A 24702-nucleotide genomic window follows, 5' to 3' on the forward strand; every position below is an offset into this window, starting at 1 on the left:
GGATACACCAATAGTCTTGTGAAAGACAGTCGTAAGTCACTTTTTCAATGCCATTGTAACTTTGAACAGTCACTAAATGAACTATTGTTAAGTCAAGAACTACTGTACAGGATATGTATAAACCATCATGCTGGGAAAGTTTATTGTAATGTTAGTAAATGTGAAAAAAATAGAGGTGGATTCATAATTTGTCTACACTGCAACTGTCTGAGCGGAGCTTGTATATTTGCAAATAAACTAACACTGTAGAAAATAAAATTCTGTCTAATAACTTATTTCAAAGGAAATAAAACCGGGTTTGACTGCCAATCTTGGAAATTTTAAATAGGCATGGAATGAAGGGGAGAAGAATTCTTAAAAGTGACCTATGGTGCTACCTGCTATTAGCTGTATTCACACAAGGACGAACTTGCTGAGACAGGCTTTATCATTCGACTCTGGGAACGCTGACGCTGGCCTTGTACGACCATGTGGGGAATCAAAAAAATGGCAGCCCTGGATCAGCGGTTCTCAAACTTTCTCACATGATGGTGCCCTTAGCGTCGCTGAAGTATGACACTGCAAACAGATCTGCGAGAAAATTTAGACTATCCTGCAATGCCGGTCAGTTTGTTGTGCTCCTCTAGGTTAGTCCGCGTTCCTCCAGGTTAGTTAGGCTGAGCCGTCTTGTAAGGTCAATGAAGTAATTGATCTTTGTGATTTGTCTCTTTTTCTTATTTTTAAAAATAAACATAAATAAACCCTCTCCAAATTCACGCTGTGATCCACCCGTTCAATGACTTCATGGCAGGACAATTTTAACAGTTTGTCTTTGAAGTCCACTTGTTAAGTGACTGCGTTTAAATTGCAAACATTCATTCAGTTTTGCAGTGAAATTGAGAAGCAAGAAAACGTCTTAAGGTAGGAATAGAAATCTCCAATTGAGCCAGGTCAGCTGAAGAGTACAAAAAGAACTCCCAAATGTACTGTGCATATTTTATTTTATGCAAAGTTTTGACACGAGTATCCAACGGATTTACCCCTAAGGCCAATCCCACGGGTTTAACTCAGCTCACTAAGTAGGTATGTATATTCCGGCGTATAAGACAACTTTCTAAGGCGTAGCAATCGGCGCCGAAGTTGGGGGTCGTCTTATACACCAGAAATAATGGTAGTTTCCCGCGTATAAGACGACTTTCTAGGCATGCAACTCAGCGCTGAAGTCAGGGGTCGTCTTATAAGCCAGAAAATACGGTACATATTGCAAGTGTCCTCCTATTCAGGTCAAAGTTGAGCATTTGTTAATTGGAACAACCCTGAACTACATTTAATTCAGACAAGAAATATACTGAAGTTATCAATTTGCTAAGTGAAATGTGCAGCACAGTTTACTCATTCCTAGAGGGTTCCTTGTGTTATTCCAAGACATCGTTACCAATTCTTCTGTTTCCTCATGTGCTTTCTTTTGAATGGTTAGCAAGGAAGAACGATTTTCCTTCTGAAATATATTCAACGACATTCCTGTGGGGGGGAGGGAAGCATAATACAGAAATTTAGATATATAATTCAAGCTATGAAAAACAAATAATAATGTACAGAGCAGTATCGATGCCCAGATGCTGATTTCAGCTCACAAGTTTGCATTCTACGTATTTCACGAGAACAGCCAGGATCTTCAAACACTGAACAGTCACATTTCTTGCTCTTTAGAATGTGTGACCCCGCAAAATTCAATCGTGCCACAGATGGCCAACCCACCTAAAGACACTCTTGAGTGAAGAAAGGCCACGTTAGTATCTGATGACATAAAATCCCACTGTTTGAAGCTTGCAGCAGTGAGAGGAACAGTCATCAAGCATTTATAAAACCTTTGGACTGCTCAAACGATGAAAACGCGGACACCCATCACGCCCGTCTCTTCTTCTCCTCTCCTGCACATTGTGCCTTCTTAGATTGTGAGCATGAATATAAATGACCTTATGGTGATCCACTTCTGTAACTATTTTGAATTCATTCTAGGACATCAACAGCCTTTTCTTGAGATATAAATTGTTTGTCTCCAATATATTAACCAGGAAAAAAGCATCAACACTTACATTATGAAAGTGGAGGGGGGAATGATGGTTTTCACCCAATTCTTGTCGGAATCTTCAATCCTGTAAAAAACAAAAAACAAAACAGCAATTCTTGAGTTAGCAACCAAATACTTTGACGTATTGGCAGTAAAAAGTCTGTAATACAGAAACCGTTCTTGTCTTCTCTCTTTTATTGTCAACGGTAGTTCAGAATGAGAAACTTTCAATTTGAAAGAATACTTGTAGCACAGGGTTGAGCTGAGGGCTTTTCTTGGTGGTCTCAAGACAGCTCCAAGGACCCTTCATTTTCAATTTTGTTTCTATACTGCAAAACCAAAGTTGGGTCAAGGATACAGAATCAGTCCTCGGTGTTATGGTTCCGGCTAATGAAACATTTCAAAGAACTTCCAGGCATTGATTTCCCTAAAAATCATTGATTGGTACAAAATGTCGGCACAGGCATAACAAAGACTTATGCTAAGATCTAAGTTCTCTTCCTCTGAGCAGTTAAATTATCAGCATGTTCCCTCCCTAAATTAGCTGTCATATATCACATTATCCAATTAGTGTGAAGGTCAAAGGTTTGATTCCTCTCTCTTATGCTCTGCATTAACTCTAAAAATACCAGATAGTTCTGCATATTGTCAAAGCAAGAATATACAGTATTTGCAGCGTTGACATTCAGTTTACAACCATAACTGAGCCCAAAGTTTTTGTCACTAAAGGCAATTGATGAGTTTTGCCCCGTTTTATGACCTTTTTGCCACAGTGGTTAAGTGAATCATGCACTCCTTAAGCAAATCTGGCTTCCCGCATTGACTTTGCTTGTTGGAAACCAGCTGGGAAAGTTGCAAAAGGTGATGGTGTGACAACGGGACAACCCTCATAAATACAGGCCCAGTTGTCAAGCACCCGGCCGTGAGGGATGCTGCAAAGGTTGTTAAGTGTGAAAATTGGCTGTAACTCACCTTTTTGAGTGCTGATGTAACTGAGAATGGTCACTAAACAAATGGTTGTTCAGTTGAAGATTACCTGTTCAGAAACAATCCATGATCTTGTACATAGGAATAATACAGAATACAGAGTAACAAGAGTTGGAAGGGACCTTGGAGATCATCTAGTCCAACCCCCTGCTCAGGCAGGGAACCCTATACCATTTCAGACCAATGGCTGTCCGGTCTCTTCTTTAAAACTTCAGTGTTGGAGCATTCACTGCTTCTGGAGGCAGGTTGTTCCACTGGCTAATTGTTCTAACTGTCAGGAAGTTTCTCCTTAGTTCTAGGTTGTTTCTCTCCTGGATCAGTTTCTATCCATTGTTCCTTGTCAAGCCTTTGGGTGCTTTGGAAAATAGGTTGACCCCCCTCCTCTCTGTAGCAGCCCCTCAAATATTGGAATACTAACAGGTCACTCCTGATCCTTCTCTTCACTAGACTAGCCATGGCCAGTTCTTGCAACTGTTCATCATGGTTTAGCCTCCAGTCCCCTAATCATTCTTCGTTGCTTTTTTTTCTGCACTCAATACTCCAGGTTGGCCTTACTAAAGCTTTATAGAGCGGTACTAATATCTCACGTGATCTTGATTCTATCTTGATAATGCAATTTAGGATTGCACTGATCACCATACAGCAAGGACGGGACTCTATTGATTTAATCTCCTTGCAGGAAAAAGGGAAAGGCAGCCCACCTCCCAAGGACAGGTAAATCCAGTTCCAGTGGCCAGGAAACACCCCCCCCCCAAAGTCAAATGGCCCCATTATGGATGCTTGGCAACTGGCTCCCATTTATTACCATTTGCCATGTCCCACGGTCACCTGACCACAATTTACATGTTTGCCGTACTAGTGTTTACTTCTGTTTTTTGACAAAAATGCCACACAGCAAACATGGGTTCACTTAACAAGCAGCACCAACACACACACAGAGTTTTAAAATTGGGTTGGTTACGTGAGTGACCCTCTTTACAATTGTCACAACTTAAAATGGCAATGAGTTGATTCCATTATGGTCCAGGGCTACCTCTTTGTGGGAAACACCCCAGGATGGGATATGTAGTCTTAAGCATCCAAAGTCCCTGGTCAGTGTTCCATGTGCTATATATACAGGTAGTCCTTGACTTACGACAATTGAGCCCCAAAACTTTCCATTGCTAAGTGAGACACTTAAGTGAGTTTTGCCCAATTTTACATTTCTTGCCCCAGTTGTTAAGTGAATCACTTAAGTTATTAAGCTAGTGACACGGTTGTTAAGTGAATCTGGCTTTCCCATTGACAAGCCATGTCGCCAAAGGGGATCACGTTGCCCCGGGACACTGCAACCGTCATAAACATGAATCGGCTACCAAGTGTCTTGATTCTGATCAGGTGACAATGAAGATGTGACAACACTTTTTTCAGTGCCGTTGTAACTCTGAACGGCCACTATAAGTCCAGGACCACCTGTAATTCATTTTGCTCAAGAGCAATGGTTCTCAACCTTTTTAATGCCGCGACCCCCAACCGGTCGTAAGTCGAGGACTACTCAACTGGTGCAGCACCGTTTGCAGAATGGGACTTCTGGCGGGCTCAGCAGGGCAGAGACAGCCTGGACAATTCCTATTGGCTTTTGAAAGCCAATAGAATTAGATTCTATTCAAGAGAGTCTATTCTATTGGCTTTCAAAAGCCAATAGAATAAAAGGGAGGAGCACAGCTAAGGAAAAGGGGGTAAAAAATGGCGGACTGCGTTGTTTGGCGACCCCCGTGAAATGGTCCTTCGACCCCAAATGGGGTCCCGACCCACAGGTTGAGAACCACTGCTCAAGAGGGACACATTCAAGAGTTAACACCTTCTCCATGAAGACAGCTGTGTGCAAACAGGCTCTGCTCAGGGCATGTTTCTAATCATGGTTTATTATCAGGTGAAACACGGACAGAACATGCAGTTCATCATAGCAGAAAATCCTATTAATATTTCCAAGTCAAAAAAAACAAAAACAAACCAACCCAGAAGCCAGGAAAAAACCAAGATACCTTTTTCCGTCCTCATCATACCGAATACACGGAACTCCCGAAGAGCCAGCAACCTCCAGAATTCCTTCAGCCCCTCTTGTGATGCAGCTGCTCCCTCAAGACCCGGCAGTCCTCAATGCTCTGGAGAAGAGATCAGATATCAGAAAACATATAAGGAACGGTTGCTAGAATTGGGTATGTCTAGTTTAACGAAGAGAAGGACAAGGGGGGACATGATAGCAGTGTTCCAATATCTCAGGGGCTGCCATAAAGAAGAGGGAATCAAGCTATTCTCCAAAGCCCCTGAAGGCAGGAGGACGAGAAGCAATGGGTGGAAACTAATCAAGGAGAGAAGCAACCTAGAACTAAGGAGAAACTTCCTGACAGTGAGAACAATTAACCAGTGGAACAGCCTGCCTCCAGAAGCAGTAAATGCTCCAACACTGGAAGTTTTTAAGAAGAGACTGGACAGCCATTTGACCGAAATGGTGTAGGGTTTCCTGCCTGAACAGAGGGTTGGACTAGATTACCTCCAAGGTCCCTTCCAACTTTACTACTATTACTATTACTAAAACACCTTCGCTCGATTAAAATCTCCATGCCACCTAAACAGGACCGTACGGCACTCAAGACACCCGGGGGAAGAGGGGGGATGAAATTCTGCTTTGGGTTTTTCTAATTAATTTATTATCCCAGAATTCCACAGCCAGCAACGCTGCTCTAGAGCAGTTTTTTTCCAATTTTGGTGACTTTAAGGGTGGACTTCAACTCCCAGAATTCCCCAGCCAGCATGCTTTAAATTGGGTGGACTTCAACTCCCAGAATTCTCCAGCCAGCAATCTTTAAGATGGGTGGACTTCAACTCCCAGAGCCTGGAGGTTGAGAAACGCTCTCTCTCCTAATTGGTGCAAAAAATACTCCCGCCTCAATTTAAAACAATAATTGGCTTGGCTTCTCAACCAATAGCAAGGCAGACGTCCTTGTTTCCTGCTCCTCCCACCTACTTCCGCGAGTGCTGTTTTGGTCTTGCTTAATCCATTAATAATCTTAATTCTTACCCAAATAGATGAGGAATAAAGAAACCTGGTTTGCAGACCCAGAGGATGTTGGCTTTCCGTAAAGGGACACAACCTCCCCCCCTAAGGAGAGGCCTGCAGAACTGAGACATCATTTTCAGGCTGTAAAGAGCAAAGGAAAAAAGGTTAATGCAGCTCTGAAATATGCCTCATTCGAGCAACGCAATGCATTTTTGTATTGTATTATTGTATTCGTTTTATTACTTTAATATAATCCCCAGTAACACGATTGAAAAAAGGATTTATTTTATTAATTATGTATATTAAATTATGTTTTATAATCTTTATTATAGCCTTAATATACTATATATTTCCCTACACATTATTACAATATAGTTTGCCATACATTTTTATATACTTACTTATCCCTTCCTATAGTTTTTTTAATGGTTTTGTATTTATTTCAGTTTTGTTAACTGTGTATTTTATATTTTGTTCAGCTTTTAAAATTGCTGCTTGCAGTTTGCCTGTGCTGTGCTGGTCTATGTCTAAAGATTTGGTTGAGGATTTGTACCATCCCAAAAGTTCTCGATTCCAATTATAAAGCCGAAAATGGGGTTATTGCACTATAAACTCCAAACTAATGACATTTCTGAGTTTCCACACAAGGCCTGTAAGTCAAGTCTTGCCTGTAAAACTATCTGCAATAGATAAAAAATAAAATAAACCACAATACCATTACAATAAAGCTACAAGAAGGCGGAATTAAAAGGTCCCATACGATCTAAACACAAAAATCCCCAAACTGGGATTTTAAACCCAGATCCGACATTTTAATCCCTGTCCAGGTTTTTAGGTTTAATTTTAAAAATTGAATGAAGTCTTAATTGTTCTATACATTACAGCAAATACCGTAGAATAAATACACTGGATTATATTTACGTATTAAATAATCAAAATAATTTAAAATCTGGGTGGCCATTTGGGCAGAATCTGGGTTTATTTTAGCGTAAAATCTTGGTGTTAGGAAAACCAGCATGGAGTCACTCAAGGCGCCCCGCATGAAACAAACCCCGTCGGAATCATGGCTTAAAAATATACACAGGGTTTAATAATCTGATAACCGTTTGATGGCGGTTTCTTCCTTGCATTGGCTAAAATATTTCCAAGGTTATAATAACCGTGGATGACAAACAGATAATTAAGATTATTAATGGATTAAACAAGGCCGAAACAGCTCCCCTCACCTGCCAGATCTGAAGACCAGCGGAAGTAAGTGGGAGGAGCCGGAAACAAGGACGTCTGCCTTGCTATTGGTTGAGAAGGCAAGCCAATGATTGTTGTAAATTGAGGCGGGAAATTTTTTTTTGGCACCAATTAGGAGAGAGAGACTTAGGCTATTGACAGGGCGAATGTCTTAACTGTAGTATTGAATTATTGAGAGAAATATGCGTGATAAAAAATCTGCATTTTAGAAATAAATGCTGCAAATTGGGTGCCAATGCCAGCCAGATAATTAGCTGGAACCCTCATTGTCCTTGTTTCAGTTTTGCAGTTGGCGTTTTAATAACAATAGATAATAATAGTAGTAGTAAAGTGGGAAGGGACCTTGGAGGTCATCTAGTCCAACCCCCTGCTCGGGCAGGAAACCCTACACCCTTTCGGACAAATGGCTGTCCAGTCTCTTCTTAAAAACTTCCAGTGTTGGAGCGTTCACTGCTTCTGGAGGCAGGTTATTAATATAATAATAAAGTCAGAAGGGACCTTGGAGGTCATCTAGTCCAACCCCCTGCTCAGGCAGGAAACCATTTTGGACAAATGGCTGTCCAGTCTCTTCTTAAAAACTTCCAGTGTTGGAGCATTCACTGCTTCTGGAGGCAGGTTATTAATATAATAATAAAGTCAGAAGGGACCTTGGAGGTCATCTAGTCCAACCCCCTGCTCAGGCAGGAAACCATTTTGGACAAATGGCTGTCCAGTCTCTTCTTAAAAACTTCCAGTGTTGGAGCATTCACTGCTTCTGGAGGCAGGTTATTAATATAATAATAAAGTCAGAAGGGACCTTGGAGGTCATCTAGTCCAACCCCCTGCTCAGGCAGGAAACCATTTTGGACAAATGGCTGTCCAGTCTCTTCTTAAAAACTTCCAGTGTTGGAGCATTTACTGCTTCTGGAGGCAGGTTATTAATATAATAATAAAGTCAGAAGGGACCTTGGAGGTCATCTAGTCCAACCCCCTGCTCAGGCAGGAAACCATTTTGGACAAATGGCTGTCCAGTCTCTTCTTAAAAACTTCCAGTGTTGGAGCATTCACTGCTTCTGGAGGCAGGTTATTAATATAATAATAAAGTCAGAAGGGACCTTGGAGGTCATCTAGTCCAACCCCCTGCTCAGGCAGGAAACCATTTTGGACAAATGGCTGTCCAGTCTCTTCTTAAAAACTTCCAGTGTTGGAGCATTTACCGCTTCTGGAGGCAGGCTGTTCCACTGGTTAATTGTCCTCACTGTCAGGAAGTTTCTCCATAGTTCTAGGTTGCTTCTCTCCTGGAATAGTTTCCACCCGTTGCTTCTAACATTGCAATTAAGTGTCATGTGACAGTAAAAATGAATTTTAACCCCGTAAAATATCAGGAAACCTAACCCACAAAAAAACAAAAGCTGTTTTGGGGGGGGGGTCCCCCATAATTTTCGAAAGAGGGAAGGGGTCCCGCGAGAAGAACGTTTTAAAAAGCGCTGCATTGGGCTAATGGGGAAAGAGGATTTTCAGTGATCAGTTACATAACGATGTGTTTTTATTACTGAGGAGAAAATTATTCTGCTCTCCATCTTTCTTCCCTTCCTTCTGTCCACTTCCCTCCTTCCTTTCTCCCTCCATTCCTTGCCCCTTCCTTCCTTCTTCGTCTTTTCCTTCCTTCCACCCTCCCTCCCTTTTTCTTTTCTTCCTTCCTTCTCTCCCTCCCTTTTCCTCTCCTTCCTTCCTTTCCGCTCCCTCCCCTTTCTCCCTCCATCCCTTTTTCCTTCCTTTCTTCCTTTTCTTTCTTCTTTCCATTTTTCCTCTGCTTGTCTTCCTTCCTCCCTCCCTCCCTTTTTCCTCTCTTCCTCCCTTCCTTTTGTCTTCCTTCCCTCCCTTCCCTTTTTTCCTCTATTTATCCTCCTTTTTCATCTTTCCTCTTTCTCTCCTTCCTGCCTTCTTTCCTTCATCCCTCCCTCCTTTTTTTCTTCCTTCCTTCCCTCCCTTTCTCCCTCTCTTTTTCTTTCCTTCCTTCGTTCCTTCCTTCCACCTCCCTCCCCTTCCTTCCTCCCCTTTCTCCCTCCATCCCTTTTTCCTTCCTTCCTTTTCTTTCTTCTTTCCTTTTTTCCTCTGCTTGTCTTCCTCCCTCGCTCCCTTTTTCCGTCCTTCCTTCCTCCCTCCCTTTTCTCTTCCTTCCTTCCCTCCCTCCCTCCCTCCCTTTTCTTTTCCTTTTTTCTTCTATTTGTCCTCTTTATCTTTCCTCTTTCTCTCCTTCCTTCTTTCCTTCATCCCTCCCTCCTTTTTCTTCCTTCCCTCCCTTTCTCCCTCCCTTTTTCTTTCCTTCCTTCGTTCCTTCCTTCCACCTCCCTCCCCTTCCTTTCTTCCCTTTTCCCTCTGTTATGTGCTCCTGGCTACTTTCCTTCGTGACCAGAGGCAAGCTCGCCTGACCAATAACCAGCCAAGACACAGTGAAGGCCTTTTGTTTCGTTTATTGCAATAAGCGGGGAGAGAAGCTTTCAAAGCTTGTTTCTCTCCAAAGTTTTAACCCAAAATATCTCCTTCTTTTATTCATCCCTATCACCGGCCGCTACAGCCCTCCTCTTTCCCCATTGGCTGAGGTAGGATGAGGTTACACTCTTTCCGTCCGCCTATACACATTTCCTGATAACATACTAAAGCATATTCACATATACAATAAGAATAAGAAAAATTAGACATGGAAATGGTTATTTTAAACTCAGATATATTTATGTCCCCATTTAAAACAATAAGTTCCTGCTTTTCAATTCAATGTGCCTCTCTTCTTATCTTATTCAGCTTATTTTCCTTATTCTCCATTCAGCCTTCCTGGCTAGCCATTTCCTTTAAAAACAATTATTTATCCATTTTATGACTTTCCTCTTCCTTTCTCAGACCCCAACTATTTTTACCTATATGGTTATCTTACTTCCTTAATCTCTTTCTGACTCTCACCATCTGTATTTTTAACTGACTGAAGATTTATCATATTGATGTATATTTATCACCTCCATCCCTTTTTCCTTCCTTCCTTCCTTCCTTTTCTTTCTTTTCCTTCCTTTTTCCCCTTCCTTCCTTCCTTCTCTTCCTTTTCCTTCCTTTTTCCCCTTCCTTCCTTCCTTTTGTTTCTTTTCCTTCCTTTTTCCTCTGCTTGTCTTCCTTCCTTCCTTCCTTCCTTCCTTTTCTTTTCCTTCCTTTTTCCTCTGCTTGTCTTCCTTCCTTCCTTCTCTTCCTTTTCCTTCCTTTTTCCCCTCCCTTCCTTCCTTTTCTTTCCTTTTTCCTCTGCTTGTCTTCCTTCCTTCCTTCCTTCCTTCCTTTTCTTTTCCTTCCTTTTTCCTCTGCTTGTCTTCCTTCCTTCCTTCCTTCTCTTCCTTTTCCTTCCTTTTTCCCCTTCCTTCCTTTTCTTTCTTTTCCTTCCTTTTTCCTCTGCTTGTCTTCCTTCCTTCCTTCCTTCCTTTTCTTTTCCTTCCTTTTTCCTCTGCTTGCCTTCCTTCCTTCCTTCCTTCCTTCCTTCCTTCCTTCCTTCCTTCCTTCCTTCCTTCCTTCCTTCCTTCCTTTTTCCTCTGCTTGTCTTCCTTCCTTCCTTCCTTCCCCAGAAGAACCGAAAAGGAATGGAAAGCAACCTGGGACCCTCCCACCAGCCGGATTGGCTCCTTGTCCCGTGACGTCATTCCGTCCGCGGGAGACGATTGGCCCTCCTTGCCTAGGGCCAGCATGGGGAGAGGGCGGGGCGGCCAGCTGTCAGGCTCCCCGGCCAGGCGCTCTGCGGGACAGGTGCGCCTCCTGGCATCCTCCGCACAGGTGAGCCTCCGAGGGGAAGAGACGGGGGGGGGGCGAATCCTCCCTGGGGCAAGAGAGGCGGGAGGACCCCTCCGAAAGGGGGACGGGGTCTGCCAGGCTCAAGAGGGAAGCCTTTGGGTCCCCGAAATGCAGCAGCCTTGGCCTGCCCGGGCAGAGGGAATTCTCCTTTTTCTCCCTTTGCTTCACCTGCAGCTCACCTTGAAGGAGCCTCACGCAGGGCGCCTTTGTGGAGGGGAGGGAGGCAGCCTAGGGTTGAAGGGGGGGCCATTCTGTCAATCAGATCCCTTGGCGGGGCTGTCAGATACCATGCCCAGCTTTGGGTGGGATATTTCACGCTTGCATGTCTTGCCTCCTGCCTGCAAGATGCAAGCTGCATGCTTAAGGGGGGGGGGGTCTGGCTGTGTACAACGTGCAGTTTTGTGCACCAAATGCATCCCATTGGGTGCAGAATCTGATCAGCACGTGGAGGTAAAGTGGAATAAAATAGAATAACATAGAATAAAACAGCAGTTCTCCACCTGTGGGTTAGGGCAAATGGCAAATGGTGATCCCAGGATCATGGCTATTTAATTTATGCTGCAGTGGTCATAAATATATGTCTGAATTTTGACCTTGGTCATAAGTCTTTATAAGAAGAGTGCTATTCCAAAATGCAAAACAGGTTGTGCAATTGTACGGCAATCCCACACAGGAATGCTTGGACACACCCATGGATGAAAACACGAGAGCTGCATTCTGAAAAGCTCATCCTGCACAGGACGGTAGTCCTCGACATACGACACAATTGAGCCCAACTTCTCTGTTGCTAAGTGAGACAAGTTGCTGACGCTAAGTAACAGGTTGGACTAGAAAATCTCAAAGGACCTTCCCAATTATGGTATAGGAAGCCTCGACTTAAAACCACAACTGAGCCCAAAATCTCTGTTGTTAAGCAAAGAAATTTGTTAAATGAGTTTTGTCCCATTTCATGACCTTTCTTGCCACAGTTGTTAAGTGAACCACTGCAGTAGATAAGTGAGCAGTCTGTAATTTGTATCTTTCTTATATTTTCTTTCTATAATTCCCAATAAAAAGAATTCTGGTTTGGCCTCTATATAATGATAATAATAATAATAATAGTAAAGTTGGAAGGGACCTTGGAGGTCATCTAGTCCAACCCCCTGCTCAGGCAGGAAACCCTATACCATTTCGGACAAATGGCTGCCCAGTCTCTTCTTAAAAACTTCCAGTGTTGGAGCACCCACAGCTTCTGGAGGCAGGTTGTGCCACTTCCATTACTTCCATTGATACTTCCATTAGCACTAATATCCATTAGCAAAATTTCTTCCAGACATTTCTTTAATAAGTTCCAAAAATGTTGTGCCTTTGGGCATTGCCACCACACGTGGTAATAATTCCCAACGGTCTCTCCACACTTCCAGCATAAAATATAGATTATAGACAAATGTATATTTAAAAGATAAATAGATATACAGAAATAAGGAGGAAAGTGTTAATATTATATTATAAATAGTGAGCAAAGCTCAAGAACTATATGTCTATATGAGTACTAATACTACTATAAAATGTCAGAAGATGGATGGAACCAGTGACATCATATCTATGGCCAATGTGTTTTTAATTTTGTATTATTAATAAAAAGTTATTTTAAAAAATTAAAAAAAAAGATAAGTGAGCAATCTGGTTGTTAAGTGAATCTGGCTTACCCACTGACTTTGCTTATCAAGGGGTTGCAAAAGAGGATCGCGTGACTGGGACACTGAGACCATCGTAAATATGAGCCAATTGCCAAGTGTCTGAAACTTCATGATCAGGTGACCACAGAGATGCTGCAACGGTCATAACTGTGAAAAACAAAAGTCACATTTTTCAGTACCGTTGTAATTTCGAAAGGTCACTAAATGAAGTGTTGTAAGTTGAGGACTGCCTGTATTCCTGAATCCCTCCCGGAGGTTAAAAATTCCCAATGAGCGGAAGAAGGAAGCTGATCCTGATTGCTCTTTGTTGGCCCCGTGAGAGATTTTGCATGCTCCCTTTGTGATTAATTTCTAAAAAAAGAAGGTAGCATGGCTAGAATTACAAGCCCGGCTGCACACAGATAAAGCGACGCCAACGCAGAATCTATTCTCCGTGCTCAGCTGGTTCAAAAGTGGGATTTAAATTGGGAGCGGATCCTTCGGCCAGCCGGAGGGTGGGAATATTCACGGTCTCTAAGTTTCTTGGCTGCAGCCCAGCCTTGTGGGACAGAACTGTAATTTGACCAAACTGGATTCTTTCTCCAGATCACGACAGGCTTTAATTCAGATCAAGGCATCAAACAGGAGTTCTCCGTCGGTGGAAAATCTCAACCCGAAGACGCTTTGGGATCTGAACTCAGGAAGAAAATGGATCGGCTGAAGGTTCCTCGGACTAAAGAATTGGAATTTGGGGGTCTATTTGGTAAGGCAGAGAAGAATTGGGGTGGGGAACCCAGAGATTTGATCTCTGGGTTTCTCCGGTTTTATCGTCCTTCTAATCCAGTGATTCTCCACCTGTGGGTCGGGACCCCATTTGGGGTCGAACGACCATTTCACCGGGGTCACCAAACAACGCAGTCCGCCATTTTTTCCCCCTTTTCCTTAGCTGTGCTCCTCCCTTTTATTCTATTGGCTTTTGAAAGCCAATAGAATAGACTCTCTTGAATAGAGTCTAATTCTATTGGCTTTCAAAAGCCAATAGGAATTGTCCAGGCTGTCTCTGCCTTGCTGAGCCCGCCAAAAGTCCCAGTCTGCAAACGGTGCTGCACCGGTTGAGTAGTCCTCGACTTACAACCGGTTGAGTAGTCCTCGATTTACGACCGGTTGGGGGGTCGCGGCATTAAAAAGGTTGAGAACCACTGTTCTATTCCCTCCTATAAGAACTAAAGATAGTCCTTGGCTTACAACCACAACTGAGCCCAACATTTCTGTTGCTAAGTAAGACAATCGTTAAGTGAATTTTGCCCCGTTTTACAACCTTTCTTGCCACCCTTAAGTGAAGCAGGGCACTTCTTGAGCTAGTAACACAACAGCTGTTGAGTAAATCCGGCTTCCCCGCTGAGGTCGCAAAAGGGGATTGCGTGACCCCGGGACCCTTGAACTGTCATAAGTACATGCCAGTTGCCAATATATATACATTGCCCCCAACAATCTGGGTCCTCATTTTACCTACCCCGGAAGGATGGAAGGCTGAGTCAACCTTGAGCCGGTAAGATTTGAACCGCTGACCTGCTGAACACAGTCAGCTAAAGTGGCCTGCAGTACTGCACTCTAACTGCTGCGCCACCTCGGCTCTTGTGTGTCATGTGTGGAAAACGCTCATAAGACACTTTGGTCCGTGCCGTTGTAACGTTGATCACTAAACGAATGGTTGTAAGTCGAGGACGACTCGTATCATAGTTTTCTGTTTTTGAAAATGGGGGATTGGGTGCCAGTTATGAACCCAGGGACATCCCAATCTCTGATTCTAGCTTCCGCTCTTCTTTCTCCTCCTCCTCCTCCTCTTTGCAGGGGCAGCCCTCCTGATGGTGCTGATGCCCAGCACCGTCTTCTACCTGCTGCTAGTCTGCAGGACGGAGCAGGCCAGCGTGCTGAGCCCCCCCTTGCCGCTGCCCTCCCTCCGCTCCCTCTGGAGCCCCCAAGACTTTGCTCTGGTCCTGACCTGGGTGGCATTTCAAGCCCTTCTCTACCAGCTGCCAATGGGGAAGGTAAGGCCCTCGCTTGGGCTGGCACAGTCAGCTTTGGCCTCAGTTTTCCTCATCTGTATAATGGAAAGAAAAGTTGTACGGGAGGTAATCCTGGAAGAAGGCTTTCTTATGGGAGAAATTTCCTGACAGTGAGAACAATTAATCAGTTAGATGGAAGTTGCCTCCAGAGGTTGTGAGTGCTCCATCACTGGAGGACTTCAAGAAAAGATTGGACAGCCATTTGTCCAGAATGGTGTAGGGTCGCCTGCTTGAGCAGGGGGTTGGACTAGAAGACCTCCAAGGTCCCTTCCGCTATACTGTTAGTGTTAACTGTACTGTAGTGCCTGCAACTAAGGCAACTAAGATGATTAAAGGCCTGGAGACTAAAACATATGAAGAACGGTTGCAGGAATTGAGTCTGTCTAGTTTAATGAAGAGAAGGACCAGGAGTGACATGAGAGCAGGGTTCCAATAGAAGAGGGAGTCAAGCTATTCTCCAAAGCGCCTGAAGGCAGGACAAGAAACAAAGGATGGAAACTCATCAAGGAGAGAAGCTACCTGGAACTAAGGAGAAACTTGCTAACAGTGAGAAAAATGAATCAATTGGATGAAAGCTGCGTCGAGATGTTGTGGATGTTCCATCACTGGAGGTTTTTAAGAAATCAGACAGCCACTTGTCCCAAATGGCAAAGGGGGTTGGACTAGAAGACCTCTGAGGTTCCTTTCAGCTCTGTTATTCTGTTTCTGCTTGGGCAGAAATAGGCCACCAGAGTGTAAAATGGTTATAAAAAGGACCCCAGCAAATTTGAAGGCATCTCCAGCAGGCAGACAAAAGAACACCAATGAATTCTGTCCCTAATAAATAGGAGAGCTGGACCTTGTAACTCAGAGCAACTTTTCATGATTACAGATGGTCCTCAGCTTATGTCCGCAACTGGAATCAGAATTTCTGTTGCTAAGCAAGATGCTTGTTAAGTTTGTGCCCGGTTTTACAGCCTTTTTGTTGTTGTTGTTGTTAAGTAAGTGAATCGGTGCAGATGTTAAATGAATCTTTCCATTTTTAAGTACCCATTTGGGTGGATATCCGTTTCTGTTTTGTCTGACAGGATGGACTTCCCCAAGCTCCGCAAAGATCTTACGAAAACTGATTTTTTTTTTTTCCTATTCCCCAACAGCTCAGCGAAGGAAGTGTTCTTCGAGACAAGAGCCGGCTGCAATATCGCATTAACGGTGGGTATTTCGGGACAATTAAAAGGCTTGGTAAAGCAAAGGAATCAGATGGGATGGGGGACAAACGGAGGGGGGGGGGAAGAGAAAATTGGCAAAGGATGGCTGTAGCATCACTTCCCCAAATTAGTTTGTTTTAGATCAGTGGTTCTCAACCTGTGGGTCGGGACCCCATTTGGGGTCAAATGACCATTTCACGGAGGTCGCCAAACAACGCAGTCCGCCATTTTTTTCCCCCCTTTTCCTTAGCTGTGCTACTCCCTTTTATTCTATTGGCTTTTGAAAGCCAATAGAATAGACTCTGGCTATGCTTATAAGCAGGTTTCCTCACTAGCTGGCTTGTATCCTGACAATGATGGCAGATGTTAGCCATCGAAAGCTTGATTTTATTTATTAAAACCTTGGTGTTTTATTTCCTGGTGATCGCTTCCTTTTTTACTGAAATGTATGTACCCAGGAATTGCTATTCTTCAATTTTTAATGTAATTTTTAATATATATATATATATATATATATATATATATATATATACACACACACACACACACACACACACACACATATATATACACATATACACATATACACATATATATATATATACATATATACATATATACACATATACATATACATATACATATACATATATATATATACATATATATATATTCAATTAGGGGGACAATATATGTGATATACAGGTAGTCCTCAATTTACAACAATTCATTTAGTGACTGTTCAAAGTTACAATGCCACTGAAAAAAGCGATTTATGTCCATTTTTCACACTTAAAACCATTGTAGGATCCCCATGGTCATCTGATTAAAATTCAGATGGCTTGGCAACTGGTTCATATTTATGACGGTTGCAGTGTCGTGGGGTGATGTGATCCCCTTTTGCGACGTCCTGACAAGCAAATTCAATGGGGAAACTAGATTTGCTTAACAACCATGTTGCTAACTTAACAGCTGCAGTCATTCACTTAATTATAGCAAGAAAGGTCGTAAAGTGGGGCAAAGCTCGCTTAACAACTGTCTCACTTAGCAACAGAAACTTTGGGCTCCATTGTGGTCGTACGTCAAGGACCACCTGTATCTTTTTTAAAAATATATATATATTTCTTTTTTGTCTTGTTTGGTTTCCTTCTATGTTACGCTTTTTTTTCTTTTTCTTTATCGAGTTTGTATTTTAACTTAGAATGAAACAAAAACAAATATTGAAAGAAGCAATTCGCCTACGGCTAGGACTCTATTAAATATGAATGCTGCAATATCCACTCCAAAACTTTTAAAAGACGGGATGGGGAAAAAAATTAAAAAGAAGACCCACTGCAATTCAAGCATTCAGTAAACTTTTGGCCTAGTTTAGTTTTTGGAGTTCCCAGATACCTGGCTGTAGGTCCCATTTGGGGCACAAATTCCCCTCCTCCTTTTTTTCTGTTTGAGTAGGGTCCCACAGCATGTTGGTCACAGCGCTGATGGTGGGTGCCGGACTGGCCGGGGGGCTGCGTCTGAGTTACATCTACGACCACCTCCTGCAACTGGCTTTTGCAGCGACCGTCGTGGCTTTCGGCCTGAGCGTCCTTCTCTATTTGAAAGCTCTGCTGGCCCCAGAAACAGCTCTGGCTCCCAGTGGGAATTCAGGTGAGGGTCCCCCAAATCTGGAAAACTCAACAGGGGCTGTGGAATGAGGAAAAGCCCGCAGGAGGCATCTTAGCCCCTATTCTGGATCATATAGCTCTATGTAACCTCGTATAGCTCTATGTAACCCCAACTAGAGAGCATGTATCAGTATGTTAGAATATCTGGCAGTTATTGGTTAAATGCTGGGTTTGTTGATGGGTCAGTGGGAGAGTTTCAAAAGGGCATTGGGAGACTTCCTGGACACAAGCCAGATTGGAATGTCTTTGTCTGGAAGAAGCATGGGCCATCAGATGTCACCCGATGAGCCTGCGCCGTTATAAAGATGGTATGGAAGAGAGCATCATTCTTTTACTATTCTGACTCTGAGTTAAAAACACCTTTAAATCAAGTCAGATAGATAACTCAATAGAAATGATTTCATAACAAAAAATGTATTTCAATCAGAAAGATTACTTGCATTCATGCTGTGGTTGTTACTTCTGGAAAATACATCTTTTGTCCATTCCTATAGGTAAAAGAATGATGCTCTCTTCCATACCATTATTATAATGGCGTAGGCTCATCGGGTGACATCTGATGGCCCATGCAGTCTTGTCCACCTCTCAAGATAGATTAGCCCTTGCTGACTTTAAGATGATAGAAAAACAGAATAACAGAGTTGAAAGGGAGCTTGGAGGTCTTCTAGTCCAACCCCCTGATCAAGCAGAAAACCCCTACCATTTCAGACAAGTGGCTGTCCGGTCTCTTCTTAAAAACCTCCAGTGTTGGAGCATCCACAATTTCTGGTGGCAAGCTGTTCCACTGGTTAATTGTCCTCATTCCAGGTCGCTTCTCTCCTTGAGGAGAGGAACGACCATCACATTTATTTAAGAGCCGCAGCATTCACTTAACGACCACTGTAAAAAGAGTCATAAAATCAAGTCCAGTCACATGGGTGCCTTGGCCTACAACTGTTATAACTTACAGTGTAACTTACAGTGGAAATTCCAGATTCCATGATGGTCGTAAGCTGAGGACTACCTATATTCAGCAGTTTTCCTGGGAAGTAAGAAGCCCGTGATCAACCAGGGCACTTGGAAAGTTTCAGCAGAACTTTGTTGGTTTTTTTTTCCTTTTCTCCCCTCCTGCAGGAAACCCCATTTATGACTTCTTCATGGGCCATGAGCTGAACCCACGCATCGGGGTCTTTGATCTCAAATTCTTCTGTGAGTTACGCCCAGGTCTCCTTGGCTGGGTAAGCATCTTCGTGCTGGCGGTGAGGACAATGAAGTGGGAGGTCCTGACCTCCAATTAGAAAGAGGCATATTTGGGAAGGGGTGGGGGGCTTCTGACAGAGCAACAAGTGCGGAAAAAAGTGGGGAAATTGAAGGGGTCTGTTCTCATTGCTGGGCTGTCTCCTCCTTCGTGCAGGCCCTGATCAACATGGCGATGTTGGTTAAAGAAACGGAACTGAGAGGCAGCCCCTCATTGGCCATGATCCTGGTTAATGCCTTCCAGCTTCTCTACGTGGTGGATGCCTTCTGGCATGAGGTAGGTTAAAAACCAGGGCCAGCAGGCCTGGCCATGGGGAAATGAGCCGAGGTGGCGCAGCAGTTCGAGTGCAGTACTGCAGGCCACTTTAGCTGACTGTGTTCAGCAGGTCAGCGGTTCAAATCTCACCGGCTCAAGGTTGACTCAGCCTTCCATCCTTCCGGGGTAGGTAAAATGAGGACCCAGATTGTTGGGGGCAATGTGAATATATATATACATTGCTTACTGGTGTACATCGCTTAGAGAGTGCTTGCACTTAAAGCGGTATATAAGTCTCATAAATAAATAAATAAAATGGAGGGGAGTCAAAAATATTTAACAAGTTATCCTTGGAACATGGGAGAAAGAAATATTTCCCCAACCTGGAAATTCCCAAATTATTTTGCTAACAAAGAATTTTTAGAGGTCCAAGGCGGGTTGCAGAATCTGGCTTGACTCACTGCTTTGAGTAATCTACAGCTGTTTGCACAGCTGGATCAGGCTAGAGCGGTCTTGCTCAACCTTAACAACTTTAAGATGGGTGGACTTCAACTCCCAGAATTCATCAGCCAGCAAAGCATCTTAAAGTTGCCAAGGTTGAGAAAGACTGGAGTCAAGAAATTTGGGGCTGAAGTTTGTGAATGTTTTGCAGGAGGCCATTCTCACCACAATGGATATTGTCCATGAAGGCTTCGGTTTCATGCTTGCTTACGGGGACCTGGCTTGGGTGCCATTCCTCTACAGCCTCCAGTCCTGCTTCCTCGTAACTCACCCCCAGAAGCTTAGCCTGCCTCTAGCAGGGGGCATCGTCCTGCTAAATGGTGAGTGAGGCTGCAAACAGGCCCTCTGAGCATGCACAGAATGCTGTCATCATCTCCTGCTTGAGCAGGGTGGTGGTGGTGTTGGACTAGATTGCCAAGATCCCTTCCAACTCTTCTCTTCTCTTCCATTCTTATTCTATTCTATTCTATATATTCTATTCTTATTCTATATATTCTATTCTTATTCTATTCAAGTCTAGTCTGTCTATTCTATTCTAATTCTATTCTAGTCTATTCTTAGCCTATTCTATTCTATTCCATTCTATATATTCTATTCTATATATTCTATTCTATTCTATTCAAGTCTAGTCTAGTCTGTCTATTCTATTCTAGTCTATTCTTAGCCTATTCTATTCTATTCTGTCTATTCTATTCTAATTCTATTCTATTCTACTCTATTCTTTCTATTCTTAGTCTAGTCTAGTCTAATTCTATTCTATGTCTATTCTAGTCTAAATCTATTCTATTCTATTAGTTTATTCCATTCTAGTCATTCTATTCTATTCTATTCTATTCTATTCTGTTTCTATTATCCTATCCTATCCTTTTCTGTTTCTATTATCCTATCCTATCCTTTTCTGTTTTCTGTATTCTGTTCTACTCTACTCTACTCTACACTCTACTCTACTCTACTCCAGAATAACAGAATATTGTCTCCTCTCCTCGCTCCTCTTTCTATTCCATTCCAATTTTTTTTTTTTTGTCTTCCAATGGAAGCTGGATGGTCATTCATCTAATTCAAGGTTTTCCAACCTTAATGATTTCTGTGCATGTGAACTTCAAATCCCAGAATTCCAGTCAACATGGCCATTGCTGAGAATTCTGGAAGTCCGTACTTCAAGAAGTTGCTAAGGTTGAGAAGCCTTGATCTGATGGACCCTGTGCTGAGAGAAAAGTTAGGCTGGATGCCCTCTAAGGTCCCTTCCAACTCTACGATGCCATGATTCAATACAAATCAACTCACTGTCGTTTTTTCATTTTGCAGGCCTGGGATATTCCATATTCCGTGGTGCCAATTCCCAGAAAAACACCTTCCGACGGAATCCCACTGATCCCAGAGTGGCTGGTTTGTAACATCACAAGTTTCACTTTGTGGGGTGGGTCCGTAAGATCGACTCAGCCAAAATCTGGCAGGCACATTCACACAACATGGTGGGCTTGCTTCCTTTTATCCTAGGTGATTAAGATAGCAATAGCCATAGTGTTTAGACCAGTGGTTCTCAACCTTTTTAATGCCATGACCCCCAACTGGTCGTAAGTCGAGGACTACTCAACCGGTCATAAGTCAAGGACTACTCAACTGGTGCAGCATCGTTTGCAGAATGGGACTTTTGGCGGGCTCAGCAGGGCAGAGACAGCCTGGACAATTGCTATTGGCTCTGGAAAGCCAATAGAATTAGACTCTATTCAAGAGAGTCTATTCTATTGGCTTTCAAAAGCCAATAGAATAAAAGGGACTAGCACAGCTAAGGAAAAGGGGGGGGAAATGGCGGACTGCATTGTTTGGCGACCCCCGTGAAATGGTCGTTCAGGTTGAGAACCACTGTTCTAGTAGTCCAACCCCTTCAAACAGAAGACCCTCTATCACTCTTTTCCCCCCCAGGGCTCCAGACAATCCCTACGGCAACCGGTCGACGCCTCTTAGTCTCTGGCTGGTGGGGTTTTGTGCGACACCCCAACTATTTAGGAGACCTGATCATGGCTTTTGCGTGGTCTTTGCCCTGCGGTAAGTGGCAGCCACCTAGGAGAGGCTCCGGATTGGTTTCTCTGCAGCAATCTAAGCTGGCCTTCCTTTCGGTTTCGTTGCAGGATTCACTCATATCTTGCCCTATTTTTATATTATCTATTTCACCTTGCTGCTGGCTCATCGGGATGCCCGGGACGAGCACCAGTGCCTGAGGAAGTACGGGCTGGCGTGGCACGAATATTGCCGGCGTGTCCCCTACCGGATTTTCCCGTATCTCTACTGAATTCTTAAGTCGCCATTTCCAAACGGTCTCTTCTTTGGAAATGGTCAGACTCGTCTCCTGGCTTCATGTCAACTGCAAGAAAAGAAGACACCAGCACAGCTTGGGAAGCAGGCAGAAGCATCAGCTGTACATGACTGTTTCTCCAAACTTTACTTCACCAAGATGGCTGGATTTGTATTGTACATTCTCCTGTTTCACTATCACCGACTGGAGGAGATTTTCGTTTCGCCTCCTTTTCCCGTCTTCCATTTGTGTAGCTTATGTTCCTGAAGGGAAAAGACACTGGAAAAGTAGACTTTGGACCTGGAGCCGTTTTCTAATGAAATACACTGATTTTTTTTAGGACATAGAACAGTGGTTCTCAACCTGTGGGTCGGGACCCCATTTGGGGTCGAACGACCATTTCACGGGGGTCGCCAAACAACGCAGTCCGCCATTTTTTTCCCCTTTTCCTTAGCTGTGCTACTCCCTTTTATTCTATTGGCTTTTGAAAGCCAATGGAATAGACTCTCTTGAATAGAGTCTAATTCTATTGGCTTTCAAAAGCCAATAGGAATTGTCCAGGCTGCCTCTGCCCTGCTGAGCCCGCCAAAAGTCCCATTCTGCAAACGGTGCTGCACCAGTTAAGTAGTCTTCGACTTACAACCGGTTGAGTAGTCCTCGACTTACGACCGGTTGGGGGTCGCGGCATTAAAAAGGTTGAGAACCACTGACATAGAAGAGTTGGAAGAGATGTGGCAGGTCTTCTAGTTTAGGGGTCCCCAATCCCCCCTGGTACTGGGGCCATGGCCCATCGGGAACTGGGCTGCGCAAGCAACGGGCGAGCACACGAAACCATCCACTCTGGCCACTGCTGGTCCATGGAGCTGGAAAAGTTGGAGACCACCGTTCCAGTTCATCTACCTGCTGAAGCAGGAGACCCTAACCATTTTGGACAAATGGCTGCCCACTCTTCTCTTAAAACCACCAGTGATGGAGCATCCACAACTTCCAGAGGCAAGTCATTCCAGTGATGAATTGTTCTGTCAGGAAATTTCTCCTTACTTCCAGGATGGATCTTCCACCCATTACTTCTTGTCCTGTCCTCCAGATGCGTTGGGAGATGAAGTCAACCTCCTCCTCTGGGACAGCCCCTCAAGTGCTATCACACACCCCCCTTAATCCTTTTCATCTTCAATAAGCTAGACGTAGTGATCTCCCTCAACCGTTCATCATACAATTTAGCCTCCAAAACTTTTATCATCTTTGCTGCTCTTCTCTGCACATTTTCCAGGGATCTCATCAAGACAATCAAAGCACTTTGGCGATACTTCTTGGAACTCCTAAACACAGCAATCTCCAACCGTTGCAGCTTGGCGGCCCGACGGAGGGGGAGAGGAACCAGACCACATGAGCAGCAGACTGGCGCATACCCACACGCATGAAATTCATCTTACTCGAGTGGTGGGCAGGGGCACACACATGCTGTGCATCAGCCTGTAGACCTATTGCAAATAGCCGCAGCCTGGTAACGGGCCCCGGGGTTGGGAACCCATCCTCAGTTTGCAACATTTGCAAGTGTTCAGTAAGATGGTCTAGCCCAGCGGCTCCCAGTCTTTTCTATACCCCGCACTCCTAGAATGCTTCTGATATATTCTTGCACCCCATAGAAAAATTTTGAAATAACGGCAACAAATTATGCATCTACACTATAATTTTGAAAAGCCAATTTTCACACCCTCTGGAATATCGTCTTGCACCTCCAGAGGGTGTGAGCACCCCTGGTTGGGAACCCCTGGTCTAGAAGCTGGATATTTTTTAAGAGATTAACAGGATCCTTGGGAAGTAAGACTTTGATTCTTAAAGTCTAAACTCTACAACTTAACAAAGCAACACTAACCGGCAGACTGAAGTAATAAAGGAGAACTTGATATAATTGGGAGTATCATAAAAATGACAATTTTTGAAAACGTGTACTAGAGATTTTCAAAGAGACATAACAACAGTTAACTTTTAGTTTTTTATGATTTAACTAAGGTCTTCGGGGATTGGATTATGCCAGCTTTTAAACAAAAATAACATTTAAAACTCAAACTTGTGTTTTTTGCTTTTGAACAGCACATAATTGGATGCTGGGAAGAACATTCATATTCTTTGTAATGGGAAATAGTGAACTGTTTTATTTCTAGCTAGCAATGAAATCTTTTTTGAAGGGGATTTCTCTTGAGTCACATTAATAACAATAAAGGTAGTCCTCGCCTTACGACCACAACTGAGCTCAAAATTTCTAACTGACAAATTTGTTAAGCGAGCTTTCTTGCCACAGTTAAGTGAATGACTGCAGCCGTTAAGTTAGCAATACGGTTGTTAAGCGAATCTAGTTTCCTCATTGAATTTGCTTGTCAGGTCGCAAAAAGGGATCACATCACCCCAGGACACTGCAACCGTCGTAAATATGAACCAGTTACCAAGAGTCTGAATTCTGATCACGTGGCCCTGGGGATGCTGCAATGGTCATAAGTATGAAAAATGGTCATAAATCACTTCTTTCAGGGCTGTTGGAACTTTGAATGGTCTTTAGGTTGTCGTACTGTAAGTTGAGGACTATCTGTATTGCAACGAGAGAGAGAAAATAATGCAAGGAAAGGAATCTTGGTGACCCAACACGGAGCCCTGAACGTGACTTGCTCTCTTGGGATCCTCAAACTCGCCGCGTCACGTGACATGTCGCGACGTATGGTG

General features: G+C 43.5%; 1 protein-coding gene, 1 long non-coding RNA gene and 2 other non-coding genes across 6 annotated transcripts in view; 1 reads left to right on the plus strand and 3 right to left on the minus strand.

Moving 5' to 3' along the window:
- LOC120314895 overlaps positions 1-7339 on the minus strand; it is a 24405-nt gene extending 17066 nt beyond the window's left edge. Inside the window, exons 1-5 of one of the 2 annotated variants that reach the window (XR_005558563.1) lie at positions 7304-7339; positions 6099-6218; positions 5062-5181; positions 2076-2135; positions 1415-1500 (exon numbers count right to left, since the gene is read on the minus strand). This is a non-coding gene — a long non-coding RNA (uncharacterized LOC120314895). Of the gene's footprint in view, positions 1-377; positions 1501-2075; positions 2136-5061; positions 5182-6098; positions 6219-7303 lie in introns of both variants that reach the window. The other variant, XR_005558562.1, reaches the window with a different exon arrangement.
- On the minus strand, positions 1689-1833 carry LOC120314956. Its single transcript, XR_005558573.1, has one exon. It is a non-coding gene; the product is annotated as a small nucleolar RNA SNORA79 (small nucleolar RNA).
- Positions 4909-4989, minus strand: LOC120314957. The gene has a single exon (XR_005558574.1). It is a non-coding gene; the product is annotated as a small nucleolar RNA SNORD126 (small nucleolar RNA).
- Positions 7340-11003: 3664 nt separating the features above from the next.
- TM7SF2 (transmembrane 7 superfamily member 2) lies at positions 11004-22330 on the plus strand. Of its 2 annotated transcripts, none has more exons than XM_039358523.1 (11): positions 11004-11105; positions 13388-13544; positions 14633-14829; positions 15984-16038; positions 17487-17681; positions 18812-18915; positions 19092-19211; positions 19843-20011; positions 20997-21077; positions 21615-21737; positions 21821-22330. In XM_039358523.1, the coding sequence occupies exons 1-11, from the start codon at positions 11019-11021 to the stop codon at positions 21979-21981; spliced, it is 1449 nt and encodes a 482-aa protein (XP_039214457.1). In that variant the 5' UTR covers positions 11004-11018; the 3' UTR covers positions 21982-22330. The 2 variants fall into 2 exon arrangements, with proteins under 2 accessions (XP_039214457.1, XP_039214458.1); XM_039358524.1 differs by lacking the exon at positions 11004-11105 and adding an exon at positions 11813-11914.
- Positions 22331-24702: the final 2372 nt, after the last annotated feature.

The sequence above is a fragment of the Crotalus tigris genome, unplaced genomic scaffold (genome assembly GCF_016545835.1).
Source record: "Crotalus tigris isolate CLP2741 ecotype Arizona unplaced genomic scaffold, ASM1654583v1 scf7180000019021.11574027:1482141, whole genome shotgun sequence".
Lineage (NCBI taxonomy): Eukaryota > Metazoa > Chordata > Lepidosauria > Squamata > Viperidae > Crotalus > Crotalus tigris.

Bases quoted from the DNA above. Each gene is read 5' to 3' on its own strand.
- TM7SF2 (XM_039358523.1), top strand. From the start codon at position 11,019: ATGGGGAGAGGGCGGGGCGGCCAGCTGTCAGGCTCCCCGGCCAGGCGC. The intron at 14,830-15,983 runs GTAAGGCCCTCG...ATTCCCCAACAG, and splicing joins ACCAGCTGCCAATGGGGAAG to CTCAGCGAAGGAAGTGTTCT. The intron at 21,078-21,614 runs GTTTGTAACATC...TTTCCCCCCCAG, and splicing joins CACTGATCCCAGAGTGGCTG to GGCTCCAGACAATCCCTACG.